General features: G+C 39.6%; 2 protein-coding genes across 2 annotated transcripts; both read left to right on the forward strand.

Moving 5' to 3' along the window:
- The first annotated feature begins 285 nt into the window (after nt 1–285).
- Nucleotides 286–2,546, forward strand: LOC135338677 (uncharacterized). Its single transcript, XM_064534729.1, has one exon. The coding sequence runs from the start codon at nt 394–396 to the stop codon at nt 2,365–2,367; it is 1,974 nt and encodes a 657-aa protein (XP_064390799.1). The 5' UTR covers nt 286–393; the 3' UTR covers nt 2,368–2,546.
- Nucleotides 2,547–10,044: 7,498 nt separating this feature from the next.
- On the forward strand, nt 10,045–13,190 carry LOC135352445 (protein TTE1956-like). The gene is made up of 8 exons (XM_064551630.1): nt 10,045–10,055; nt 10,563–10,653; nt 10,828–10,929; nt 11,211–11,318; nt 11,461–11,641; nt 11,720–11,850; nt 11,999–12,126; nt 13,001–13,190. The coding sequence occupies exons 1-8, from the start codon at nt 10,045–10,047 to the stop codon at nt 13,098–13,100; spliced, it is 852 nt and encodes a 283-aa protein (XP_064407700.1). The 3' UTR covers nt 13,101–13,190.
- The last annotated feature ends 1,170 nt before the right edge of the window (nt 13,191–14,360 follow it).

Consider the following 14,360-nt stretch of genomic DNA (forward strand, 5'->3'; position numbering starts at 1 on the left):
TAATTCTTTCCGGCCAAGCTATACTATCCTAAGGGTGACCGGATTAACAAGACTATACTGTATATCCAAATACTAACAACTCGTTGCATGAATGGGCCTGTATAGCCGCCTGTTCAATATTGTTGCACTTTATACATAAAAATACCAAACCCTGTAGATCTACATGTGCATGCATGCAGGTAAGCATAATAGCATATAATTATGATTATAGCAACAGTGTCTGCATACCCATGGTTACACAGCATATAATTGTATTCATTGCATAGTAGAGTCTATATAGGTGTCCACATAACAGATAAACACTAGTCTTGATAGCTAGTAAATTTTACAATCCTTTCCTAGCACCAACTTTTGTACCGTGACACTGCAAATAGAGCAACAACCCTATACAAAATGTCTACCCCTGATGCTGAGGAGGGTCCTACTACTGCAACAACACCCATTGCTGACATCATTTCAAACATGAAAGCAAGCAGCGAATGGAGAATCCTTGTGTATGGTGTTAATGAGCCAGATCAACAAGAGGCAAACGAGCACCATATGCATATCCTGAGTGGTATTCTTGGAAAAGAAATATCTCCTGACGAGCGAACAATTCCAAATTTTGACTTTTCAAGCAATGGTGTTACGGTGACAGTCCATATAGGATCTCACCCTGAATGCAACGTATCTCATGACGAAGTTGATTTGATGGTGTACTTCATCCCTGTGAATGGAGATATCGTCGACCATTCCCATGTAGTTAAAATAGGAAAGATCACGACTGCACACGGAGCTATGGTTTGGAAGCACTCTGTTATTGTGTTTACTGGTGTTGATGCCACTGCAGACGCGTATGCACTGAAGACTGGAGATGTAGCTACACGATTGGAGGGAGTACTTGACTCTTGGAACACTACAGTTCAACAAGCTCTCGACTCAGCAATCGCCAACGAAGTAGGTATCAACTCAAAAGAAGTGTTGATACGACCAGCAGGAAGACGAAATCAACTCAATCTACCAAAACCACATACACGATGGTTTTCACTTCTTTGGTTAGGATGCTTTCTGTCATCTAAAGTCAACTCGATACCTGCCATTCTAAAGGTGGCTCAAGGCAGGATAGCAAACATCGTGAAGGATAGTGACATCGACCAGTTACAGCTGTTCGAGCAACATATTCAAGTCAAAGAGAATAGTATACAGCTCCCCCAGAATATGAGAATCGGTCTCGGTTTAGGTGGAAGTTCAGCTATTGCCGGTGCTGCTGCTGTTGGAGCCACAATCGGTGCTGTTATTGGTGCATTGGCAATTGGTGTTCCTTCGTTTGGAGTAGCTGCTGGTACTGGGCTTGCACTGGGAGCAGTTATTGGAGGAGGATTAGGAGCTAGCATTGCAGGAGCTGCTGTGGGTGGGAGATACAAGGCGGCAAAGGATAAGCAGATGGAAGAAATCGATGCTTCTGAGCTGAAGCTCTATTACGCTGAGCTTTTATCTCGAATTCCAAAAATGAGTGCTTATCTGACAACATGGGCTGAAAAGCAAATCAATTGCAAGATCGTTGTTACTGGTGGGAAAGGTGAAGGTATTTCCACAGTAACAGCTGCACTGATAGGTAAACCACCCCGAGAAAGTGGCTCAGGTCTTTATCTGCAGCAAGTTATCCGTATGAAAGCAAATCTGCTCGCTTATGATTTCCAGGGTTTTCCAAAAGTGGGAGACAAGCAACTTAAGGCAAAAGAGCTAGTTGAGTTTCAAAAGAGCAAAAATACTCACCTGCTAGTATTTTGTATACCGATAACATCGCCAAAGGAGGATTTTGTGTATTCTCCACACGTCAAGTACTTGGAGCGGCTGTGTGAAGTCAATGACAAGATTCCATGCAACACAGTTATTGCTCTCACTCATGCGAATGAGATGAGGGCTGAAATGAACAAGCGAAACGATCTGTCACAAACAAGCCTCCACCAGTTTTTCCATGATGAGCTCGAAAGCTGGAAGCTGCAAATATCCACGGTATTTGAAAAATACATTCATATCGACAGTGAAATCACAGAGAAAATCCCAGTAATTCCAGTTGGAAATTTGGAGCCAGTAATCGATCTTTCCGATGACGAAAATCCCACCCCAGCTACCCAGTACCATTGGCTTTCTGAGATGCTTCTCCACGCAATGCCGGCAACAAAAGCAGAAGGATTGTCTGCTCTTATCGAAGCTAATCAACAACGAATTAGTAGCAGACTATGTCCTTATCCAGACAATGCTCCCGAACTAATCGTCGAAGCCAAGTGCTCAATGTTTTCAAAGGCTGGACTACAAGATAAGAAACAGCCAGGAGAGGCGATTGGTATGATCCTAGGAGTTAAAGAACCGGATCAAAACGAGTAAACTGACTGCAGTTTTAGCACAGTTTTAAATAGCACACTATAGTAACTATAACACTATTCCATGCATGCATGAAAACAAACAAACGTATGTATATATGCGAGTGTAGCTTTAAGTTTATTTGTGCCAACAATCTATAATACAAATCACTATCACAGTTATGTGTGGTTGCTCCTTGACAACCATTAGAGCGTAAAACTCATAATTATTTATTATGATCATGCTATTCACCCTCTTGCATGTATACCTGTGCATATACCCTATAGACAGACTGAGCACATTGTTATCAAATTGTACAACTGTGTATACCTACACAAGCAAGAAACTAAATTATCTTCACATCACGTTTAATCGAATTCATTTACTTGTTTACATCCATTGGTATCGTAACATGATCACCTCAAAGTATAAATTCTAACTGTATGGGTGCATGGGAGTGTACTACACTGACTTCAATTAGTATAATTAATAGTATGGCTAAGAGTGCAATATGGGATTAATAGCATGAGTAACAAGCAATGGCAAGGATACTAATTATTGCATGAGGCATAGCCGAGTGCTATTAACCTTGCCGGTGCTTGTTATGAGTGCTATTAATCCCTTATTGCACGAGTAGCCATACAATTGATTGTTAATCGTTTGTGATGCACTTTTAAGGACATTTTTAGCTGCAGTTTCAGTAAAAAAAAAAGCCGTGGCCGTTATTCGAGCGTGCGGTCGTCAAGGCAGTAATTGCACGTCGTTAATGATGACGTACAATTACTGCCTTGACGACGTGCAATTACTGATATGACAGCATGCAATTATTTTTTGCTGTAATTATACTGGCTGTTTGACAAATAAATTATACTTGAATCTAATCCACATTGTTTGTTAATATAATTATGGTAAACTCTACACCATAATAATAATTATACTGACTTGCAATTGTAAGGTGTTATTTCTACCCAAATTTCTGATTTGCAACAAACACATGATTATATGTTTGACATGCATAATAATAGTTTGTACATGTGTGGTAAACTCTATTTGGTCAGTGCCTGGCCAACATGCATAATTCCCATGAAAGCAGCTCAAATAGATGCTCACTTGTTTGTAATTATGAGCTAGTACACACACCAATGTTTTGTTTTTTTTTAGTTTTACAACTAATCAAGCAACTAGCATTTATATATAGCCGACAAACGATGTCGATTTGGGGGATGACTATTATATAAAGAGTTCAAGTTAGCTCATGTTATAATTACTGAACGACATGCACTATTATAGCTGAATAATACTTTTCAAGCCGATGAAATGTGTGATATAGCTAGTAGTGTATACAACCGGGCCATAACATTTATTATAGATAATTTTTGAGGGTCTATTTCGCAAAATTGGCTGTTTTAATTTAGCTGATGTACTATATTATTACCTATGTATACTATAGCTATCATAGCCCTTGTGGCATTAGCCTCGATTCCAGGCATCACTTCACTCAGGGAAGGCCAGTGAAGGAGGCTACTGTGGCATGGGCTGGGTAATAACAATTATAGGTTTTCTAAACTAACCAAGCATCACTGCATGTATTGTATTTGTAATAAGTTGTTGCCTTTTGACCTCTGAGATCAAAGGAATAGCAATGCCAATAATTTTTATATCAGTGGCATATTGCATGCACTGTGGTCAGTCTGTATAATATGGCATACAGAAATGAAATTTACCTTTCGGTGAGGTGGCCCACACCCGGCACCAAAACAGAACAAAACCACCAAATTACCATTTTTTCCCCGTATATCTACGCATTCTATATGCAGGTTTCTATATGCAAAAATAGTTTTTTTCAAGGCAACAAATTAGTTAGGTAGTTGTGCCACAAGCTGTTTATTGGCCCTTGTAGTAGATAATGATCTCGGGCCTAAAGGCCCTTGACCACAATCTACTACCAGACCAATAAACAGCTTGTGGCACTCATACCGCATGCATATGTGGTAACTTACAACGCTTATACCGTGATCCTTGCGGACAATGCTCATACCACATGCATATGTGGTAACTTACAACGCTTATACCGTGATCCTTGCGGACAATGCTCTGGACCGTTGGTACAGATGACATGTTATAGATAGCAGGGTTTTGAGGTTATACTTTAGAAAACCTATATATCTGATTTTTAGGCTCTCACCTTTGCAGTTAATTATCAAGACCCATTATTATTGCATACCACGGGCTATATGGTATAGCTATAGCATACACGTAACACTAATTAACAGCTAATATTCGTCTCGCTGTATTTTTTACCCATTTATTAGTAAAGAAAAAAGAGAGGCTATAAGCATCTATAAAGGCCAGGCACCATGCAGTTGAGGTAAATTATTGCTACAAAAAAAAATCAGCTGTACACACACCAAGACACGAATTACACAACATGCGCAAGCAATATGGCATACAGCTTCCATTAGCTTGATCCTCTATAATCACAAGAGAAATCGGTTCCTTAAATCGCATCCTATAATTATTATGACTAATGTTTCCCAACAAACCTATGTAATTGTACTCAATCATGTATTATAATAATTTATTTGTAAACTTAATTTCGAGGGTATAAATGTTCGCGGTTTTTGCTGATTAAGCGTGTAGAATATTTACTCACAAATTGAAATTGTATGTATGCTATTTCACGAAAATTAATCTACAAAAACCTTAGGCTACCAGACCCGGTACCGTCATTCCGCGAAAGTTTATACCCTCGAAATACCCACTATAATTATACGGTATCTGATTCCAGCATTATAATTATACTATGATGCTATTCACCTGTGTACACCTGTGCATACCTACGACAAAGTAAGAAAAACAAAGCAAGAAAAACAAATTCATTACCTGTTATACCTCCAACAAAGTATGTAAATATCGTTATACTTTGCCAGCGGTATACATGCATGGCATCATATAATAATTAATAGAATGGCTAAGAGTGCAATATGAGATTAATAGCACGAGTAACAAGCAATGGCAAGGAACTAATTGCACGAGGCTAAGCCGAGTGCTATAAACCTTGCCAGTGCTTGCTAGGAGTGCTAGTAATCCCTTATTGCACGAGTAGCCATACTATTGATTGTTAATCGTTTGTGATGCAGTTTTAAGGACATTTTTAGCTGCAGTTTCAGTAAAAAAAATTAGCCACGGCCGTTATACGAACGTGCGGTCGTCAAGGCAGTAATTGCACGTGGTTAATGACGACGTGCAATTACTGATACGTGATTAATCACTGTACGAATCACAGTGAATAATAGGACAACATGGTTGATATTAGCTGTGCCAAACGCTCCAATAATGTGGAAGTGTATCAACATTAAGAGATGCCCTGCCCATTTTTCTCAGTAAGCTCCCTGGGGAGGGGGGGGGGTTTCTGGGCAACCAGGAAACAACGGTAGCAATGGTATAATTATGGTATCATTGTAGTGTTTTGTGGCGTACTAGAAAGATGAAAATTGATTCTACCAAGGATCTGTGGTTCAAAATGGATCGTCTCACACGTGGGGGATGAGCGCGCATGCGCATTAGATACACTGGAATAAGGGGCGTGTCTACAAGAAATTAAGTCACACAAATTAATGGCTACTGAATAGATATACTGGCTTCGCAATTATTTAAAGTGTTGCCTTAAATCGAATAAGTACACAGTATAATATATTATGCCTCATTTTGCTATTTTAGGAAGACATGTGTGGAACCTCCCATAATGGACCCTCTCACTAGTCTCTAGAGGACAACCTTTCTATAAAGGACACTAGCTATGGCCATGGCATGGATTTAAAACACAATCTAAGTACACAGCAACAACCTAGCTCCCACAAGCAGACCATTCCTGACACCATGCAGTTGAGATAAATTATGGCTACAATAATTATTGTACAAACACCAAGACACGAATCACACAACATGCGCAGGCAATATGGCATACAGCTTCCATTAGCTTGATCCTCTATAATCACAAGAGAAATCGGTTCCTTAAATCGCATCCTATAATTATTATGACTACCAACAAACCTATGTATCAATCATGTATTAATTTGTAAGCTAGTGCACTAACTGTCACATAATTATATTAAGTTCAGCAATAATCATTATGATTATAATTATAGAATTAGTCCACATATTAAACATAATAACACATAAAACTTAATTTCGAGGGTATAAATGTTCGCGGTTTTTGCTGATTAAGCATGTAGAATATTTACTCACAAATTGAAATTGTATGTATGCTATTTCACGAAAATTAATCTACAAAAACCTTAGGCTACCAAACCCGGTACCGTCATTCCACGAAAGTTTATACCCTCGAAATACCCACTATATACGGTATCTGATTCCAGCATTATATAATTATACTATGATGCTATTCACCTGTGTACACCTGTGCATACCTACGACAAAGCAAGAAAAACAAACATTATCAAATTCATTACCTGTTATACCTCCAACAAAGTATGTAAATATCGTTATACTTTGCCAGCGGTATACATGCATGGCATCATATAATAATAATAATTATTATAGTGTGAAATCAAACTATTGGTTATTAGCTGTGCCAAACGCTCCAATAATGTGGGAGTGTATCAACATTAAGAGATGCCCTGCCCATTTTCTCAGTAAGCTCCCTGGTGAGGGGGGGGGGTTTCTGGGCAACCAGGAAACAACGGTAGCAATGGCATAATTATGGTATCATTTTAGTGTTTTGTGGCGTATCAGAAATATGAAAATTGATTCTACCAAGGATCTGTGGTTCAAAATGGATCGTCTCACACGTGGGGGATGAGCGCGCATGCACATTAGATACACTGGAATAAGGGGCGTGTCTACAAGAAGTTAAGTCACAAAAATTAATGGCTACTAAATAGATATACTGGCTTCGCAATTATTTAAAGTGTTGCCTTAAATCGAATAAGTACACAGTATAATATGCCTCATTTTGCTATTTTAGGAAGACATGTGTGGAACCTCCCATAATGGACCCTCTCACTAGTCTCTAGAGGACAACCTTTCTATAAAGGACACTAGCTATGGCCATGGCATGGATTTAAAACACTATCTAGGTACACAGCAACAACCTAGCTCCCACAAGCGGACCATTCCTGACACCATGCAGTTGAGATAAATTATGGCTACAATAATTATTGTACAAACACCAAGACACGAATCACACAACACGCATGCGCAGGCAATATGGCATACAGCTTCCACTAGCTTGATCCTCTATAATCACAAGAGAAATCGGTTCCTTAAATCGCATCCTATAATTATTATGACTAATGTTTCCCAACAAACCTATGTATCAATCATGTATTAATTTGTAAGCTAGTGCACTAACTGTCACATAATTATATAATAAGTTCAGCAATAATCATTATGATTATATAGAATTAGTCCACATATTAAACATAATAACACATAAAACTTAATTTCGAGGGTATAAATGTTCGCGGTTTTTGCTGATTAAGCGTGTAGAATATTTACTCACAAATTGAAATTGTATGTATGCTATTTCACGAAAATTAATCTACAAAAACCTTAGGCTACCAGACCCGGTACCGTCATTCCGCGAAAGTTTATACCCTCGAAATACGGTATCTGATTCCAGCATTATAATTATACTATGATGTTATTCACCTGTGTACACCTGTGCATACCTACGACAAAGCAAGAAAAACAAACATTGTCAAATTCATTACCTGTTATACCTCCAACAAAGTATGTAAATATCGTTATACTTTGCCAGCGGTATACATGCATGCATGGCATCACATAAATAATAATATTATAGTGTGAAATCAAACTATTGGTTATTAGCTGTGCCAAACGCTCCAATAATGTGGGAGTGTATTAGTTGGGCGTGGCCCGACCGTCTCCCTGACGGGAGGTCGGGTTGCAAGCCTATCTGGGATTTGTTCTGCAGCATTATGTAACACTGCCATAAATATTCTTCTTCTCAAGTGGGTGTTAACCGACATGATGACGTGGATAAACCACAGATACTGCATGCGGTTTCGCAACTAGATGCAAACGGAACTAAGCACGTGAAAAATGCTGCAATCTGATAGGGCGCCAGAACAAATCCCAGATAGGCTTGCAACCCGACCTCCCGTCAGCAGATGGTCGAGCCACGCCCAACTAGGAGTGTATCAACATTAAGATATGTCCTGCCCATTTTTCTCAGTAAGCTTCCTGGTGAGGGGGGGGGGGATTTCTGGGCAACCAGGAAACAATGGTAACTCATGGTATTATGGTATCATTGTAGTGTTTTGTGGCTTACCAGTATGAGGCCTCAAGAAGGATCTGTGTTTCAAAATGGCCTGGATCGTCTCACAAGTAGGGGATGAGCGCGCATGTGCGCATTTAGCCTAAGGGGCGTGTCTATAGATGCTACCGTATAGCTGGTAATTTTCGTGGGGCAAAATATTCGTGGTTTTTGTGGTTGGAGGTCTGACCACGAATATTTTACCCACGAATGAAGCGACCTTGCCTACCTTTACCTACAATCCAAGCAGCAACCACGAAAATATTATCCATGAAATGTCTGAACCACAAATATTTTGTCCCCCGAAAATTACCCGCTATACGGTATATAAATGCCACTTCTAAAATTGTTGACCATTAATGCTGATGTTGCTATTCTCTTTGTGATTGTTTTTTTTCTTACGACAGGGTCTTGTTAGACCAGAAATAATTGGTGCAGTTGTCCTACCACATGGTGAGTAATATTGTGAGAACACTTTTATTACTATGTCGATCTTTTTAGTACCGTATCGTAGTACCTCAAGGCTCGATTTAAGGCGACACTTACAATTCCAGAGGTCGCTTCTTAATTGAAGCCCTGGTGTTGCATATTTAGAGAATCGCATCTGGTAACTAGACTGGCGGCGATAGCCGCCCGAGTGCGTAGCGCGAGCGACTGGCAAACTGCTTATCAGTCACTCGTCTCAGCAGAAGTGTAATAGATCGTATGACACTACTAAACATGAATATCGTTATAGATAATGTGGTTAAATTTTGCTACGAGATTCAGCTACTATGGAATGCACTGAATCCCCTGAAGTGTAAGTGCGGTTACAATTACAGGGCTAATATGACGTTGAGCAATCTGATAGGCTGCAATGCTCGTTGCAGCTGAGATGAGTGACTGATAGGCAGTTTGCCAGTCCCTCGCACTACGCACGCGAGGGGCTGTCGCCGCCAGTCTATCTGGTAACTACACCTAGTCTATTTGCAGGGTTTCATACAGAGGGGGGGCGCCCTGGGATTTCCCACCCCCAGCCAAAATTTACCCCCCCTAGAAATCTTAAAATTAATTAATAATGTCATAATAAAAATGTATGACTTTTCTCCTTAAAAATGTCTACATTAAAACTATAGACTAGTAAAATGTATGGTTTGAATGAAGCACACCAAATTAAAGCTAAGGGTAGCTATCAGAATGCTATCCGATGGGCTAGAAACCTTCTATCCAATCCACTTCCGTTTATTGTGACGTCATTGTTTTACTGAGCATAATTATACGATGTTATCTAGCTCCCAGATACCGGGTGAGATTAGCGCATGCGCAAGAGCTGCCTTGGCATGTTTTTTTATAAGCGTCATAATAATTAGCAACCATGGCGCTTTTTAGAAATTCGTTCAATCTGAGTTGGTGCTTAAATTATGGTTCCGCTGTAATTGGCAAAATTATACTGCTGCTGCAATTTAAGACTATAGATCTAGACCATGCATGGTAGTCTAGCAGTCTTGTACCTAAACACAGCACCACTATAATTTTAATGTGAGGTTCTAAAAGAAAAAGAAGAGCCAACTGTTCACAGATACAAATTTTGTGTGGTTCTTATATAAAAAGGTGTGTTTGTGATGCCAAGGCAATCGCTTTGGAATTTTTATGAGGATGCATTCAATGCTATAGCTGCAATACTGTACATGTATTACCGTCTAGATGCAACTGTAAAAACGATCGACCTAGCTGCGAGAGAGATTGTACTTTACTCTAGACTAGCCATAGCTATCATAATTTAAGCGTCAGCTAGGAATGACAATTTTGGGGGCTAAAAAAAGCTCTTACGCCACTTGAAAGTGTAATGAATTTTTGGAGCGCTGCAATTATATCAGTCAACTATGATGATCTAGTTAATAAAAGACTGAAAGTCGATTGGCTTCTCGTTCACATGCAGGTGGAATAGCACACTTGACCCCTCTCATTTCAAAACCACCAACAAGACTTCTCTGGCTCAAGCATGGGAGATTCACAATGCTTGTATGAAAGTAAGTTTAGAAATTACTGATATAGACTATAAATTACAGATATTCATCGGTAATTATATAGGGCTCTTAATGTTCGTCAAAGGACACTACATAGTATTAAAATAATGTTATAATGATGATAATTATTATAATTGTCAACAACTAAATCTCACCCTGCTAACGTATAATATTTAGGCTGGCAAGCTGATAGAGGGGCTAAAGCCAGACCTCATCCTACTGAGCACCCCTCATGGAGTGGCTGACCAGACTAACTTCCAGTTCTATCTTAACTCAAAGGTACTCACTAATATAGTTTTTTTCATCTATTTCATGTACGTAACGAGAGCTTGATGATTCAGTATAGTGTATAGGGATACCAAGACAGTGTCAAATTCTCAAATGAAAATCATGAACGATTGGGATTTGTAATCAAACTTTTACTGTGTTGTATATAATCAGCTTGTGCACAATATATTATTGTTAGGCTGTGCATTTATGGTGGTACAGTAGGTAGCGATACGTAATTATGTCACAAGTTGTTTTGCCTTCTCTATTGATTGCCACGTATGTGTGTGTAGGGTTTTGGGAGTGCCGACACTGACAACTGTGCTTGTCCCCCTTGCTGTTACAACGTCTCTGTTGACTTGGATCAAAATGTCTCCAAGGACCTCGTTATTGAATTGAAGGTACTTATTTACGACTATCTATAACATCTCCTATCAACAAGGTCGTTAAGGAGTTTTTATACGCTCAGAATATCAGTATCTTTGATCGTTTAAACCCTAAACCTATAATCCATGAATTCAGATTTATTTCTTGGTGCTATAGGCTATGAGTCGTAATGTGAGTGGTCTGGTAGGGTTTGGAGATGCTGTCCCCTTTCCTCTTGCCTGGGGGGAGGTCATTCCCCTGCACTTCCTGTTGGGTGGAGCCAGAGTGGTGGTGCTCTCTCAGCCCAACAGGAGGTACACGGACAGTGTACAAATGATTCCTGAGCTGCTAGAGATGGGTGAGTACGTGACAATGCCTCGATGAGATTCTTAAACATGTTTTCACACTCTATATCCCTACATGATTGTATATATAGGGACGTCACTGTTCAGTGTACTTGAGTCGTCAAACCTGAAAGTGGTGGTAGCCATCAGTGCTGACCTGGCACATACTCATGACCCCAATGGACCCTATGGCTATTCAAATGCCTCCCAGCCATTCGATGATGTGAGTATTCTATCATACACTAGCTTTACCTGGTAACTATGCATACTGGTACACCTAAGCACACAGAATTTCATTGGATACTTTTTGTGTTTCGCTGCTAACATATAACTATGGTACGGCGTAGTCTATTTATTATTTGTTTATTCAGGCCCTCGGAAAGTGGGCGGAATCGCTTGATTCCCAGGCTCTTTTGCACACTGCTGCTAGTCTGGTGGATCGCGCCTTGTCCTGTGGATTCACTGGTTTGGTTATGCTACACGGACTCATGGAAAGCATGTGAGTGTGTACAGTACCAAGGGCGTATAAAGGAGAAAAGGGCATGCAACAGCTTGCGAGCAAAAACCAAAGTGGGCGGTGGAAAAGAACAGTAATATCTATTTAGTATATATCCTGTCTATATATAATTATGGCTTTTGTTCTTCTTCTTTATACGCCCTTGACAGTACATAATTATTTGCTCATTTAATTTGCATCACTATATAAGGTCAGGGTGTCATACAAGGGGGTGGGGGGATTTGCATTTAGGTACTAGTTGTGACAAGAACGCAAAGGCAACCCAAAACTCACCAGAATACACCTAAGACCATCACCGACTCAACATTTCCGCATGTCCCCCTGGGTCGGCGATGTTGCACACACTAACAGGGTATCAAAATACACCTTTTTTTAGCAAAATGTTCTGGTGATTGACTTTTAGACACCCCTTTCAGAATTCCTGGATCCACCCCTGCAGGTGTCTTTATTTCCCCCTTTACTTCAAAATCCTGTATTTTTGGTATGTAACATTGGCTTATGCACCAATCCCACAAACATTATTCCAACATTGAATAAAGTATTTGGAGAAAATCAATGCAGTTATAATTATACCATCTATACCGTATAGCGTGTAATTTTCGTGGGGAAAAATATTCGTGTTTTCGTGGTTGGAGGTCTGACCACGATTATTTTACCCATGAATAAAGCAACCTTGCCTACCTTTACCTGCAGTGCAAGCTCCAACCACGAAAATATTACCCACGAAATGTCTCGATCAATATTGCTGAACCACGAATATTTTGTCCCCCGAAAATTACCCGCTATACGGTACATTGTAGACTAGTTATCGATAAACGTCTTTTACACTTGTACATGCACACACGCTAAAACACAGAGGTTTAAAGTTCTGGACTTCTGAACTATTAGTCAATCACCATCCAAGTTATTATGGTATGATGGTAGCAACATTTCTAAAGACAGTACTAAATAATTAGTTGTTGTTGTGATTGACTATGTGCATGTGTTAAGTGCACGTTGCCATTTAGTGCAAGTTGTATGTGCAGATACCACCACAATTCACCGTTATATAATAACACATTTCTATTTTTCTATTGTAGAATGTAATGTGAGAATCTAAGTATAACTGTGACACCAGAATAATTGGCAGTCAATAGATTATCAATACAACAACCGTCTTAGAGTAACAGTCATGTATTCGCCACAGTTAATTGTGCATGGTTATAATCCATGTCAGTTAGACCACCTCAGCAGTTCTGTACTACATTGTACCTTGCAAGGGTTTGTACGCCCTTGATTGTACATTTAGATCATTCGTGCGTGATGCCACTCTCACACTCACTCCCACACTTCAAGGCAATTTGGGTATGTGTAATTAAATCACACCCCATAATTCTTGAACTAGCATTACAGTATGGTACGTCTATACTTACAGTAAACTCTCGCTGTACGGTCACCTCGATATACAAGTCGTTTCGTTTGGTAGCTTGATCTTTACTGCACAAAACTCACCCTTAAAAAGCGGTGCTATTCTGTATACCAGCCAGTTTTGGCTGCCCCATAGCCTCGTTCCCAGTACAAGAGCCGATTTGTCTTTAAAATAACGCTAGGGCGACAACTAGGCCTGGTATTAATTGTATGTGGGCGTGGTTGGAAGTTGATGGGTGTAGCCGAAAACTGTATTGTAAAAACATGAGATAAAACCGAAATTTATGATACTGTATACTCCTATAGTCCATGCACGTATGCTAGTATTAAATAGTCTGGGTTCATGTGCATGGTCTATCAATATTTTTTAGTGTGCTGCTTTCAGTGAGCTCGTGCTCATCAGCTAAGAGTAGTACGATGGATGATCATGGGGGCTGGAGGGAAAATGGAGCTTCCTATAAAATTTAAGTGTACCATAAATATTTACTGAAACTCATATGCAGTCATGGTCCACACAACACCAGCCAGCATGAGCAAATGCCGTAACGTCAATACTATTAAACAAGGATTGTACTGTGTCTATAGCTTAGTAAAATTTCCAATGGTGAGAAGGGAGTTTATATTGGCTCACCTTGACTTGCGACACTCTAAAATACCAGAGATCTATGCCTAGAGTCTTATGGTGTATCTAAATTTCCCAGAACTGGTCCTATCAACCTTGTAGTCAATTCATATTAGTTATAGGTCATAAATACGTCTATAATTACAGTAAACTCTATTGTAATCATGTCATTCAAAGGGTAGCGACT

The sequence above is a fragment of the Halichondria panicea genome, chromosome 1 (genome assembly GCF_963675165.1).
Source record: "Halichondria panicea chromosome 1, odHalPani1.1, whole genome shotgun sequence".
Classification (NCBI taxonomy): domain Eukaryota; kingdom Metazoa; phylum Porifera; class Demospongiae; order Suberitida; family Halichondriidae; genus Halichondria; species Halichondria panicea.

Coding starts and splice junctions, on each gene's coding strand:
- LOC135338677 (XM_064534729.1), top strand. CDS start 394: ATGTCTACCCCTGATGCTGAGGAGGGTCCTACTACTGCAACAACACCC.
- LOC135352445 (XM_064551630.1), top strand. Junction 10,654..10,827: donor TTCACAATGCTTGTATGAAA/GTAAGTTTAGAA, acceptor TATAATATTTAG/GCTGGCAAGCTGATAGAGGG. Junction 11,851..11,998: donor CCTCCCAGCCATTCGATGAT/GTGAGTATTCTA, acceptor TTGTTTATTCAG/GCCCTCGGAAAGTGGGCGGA.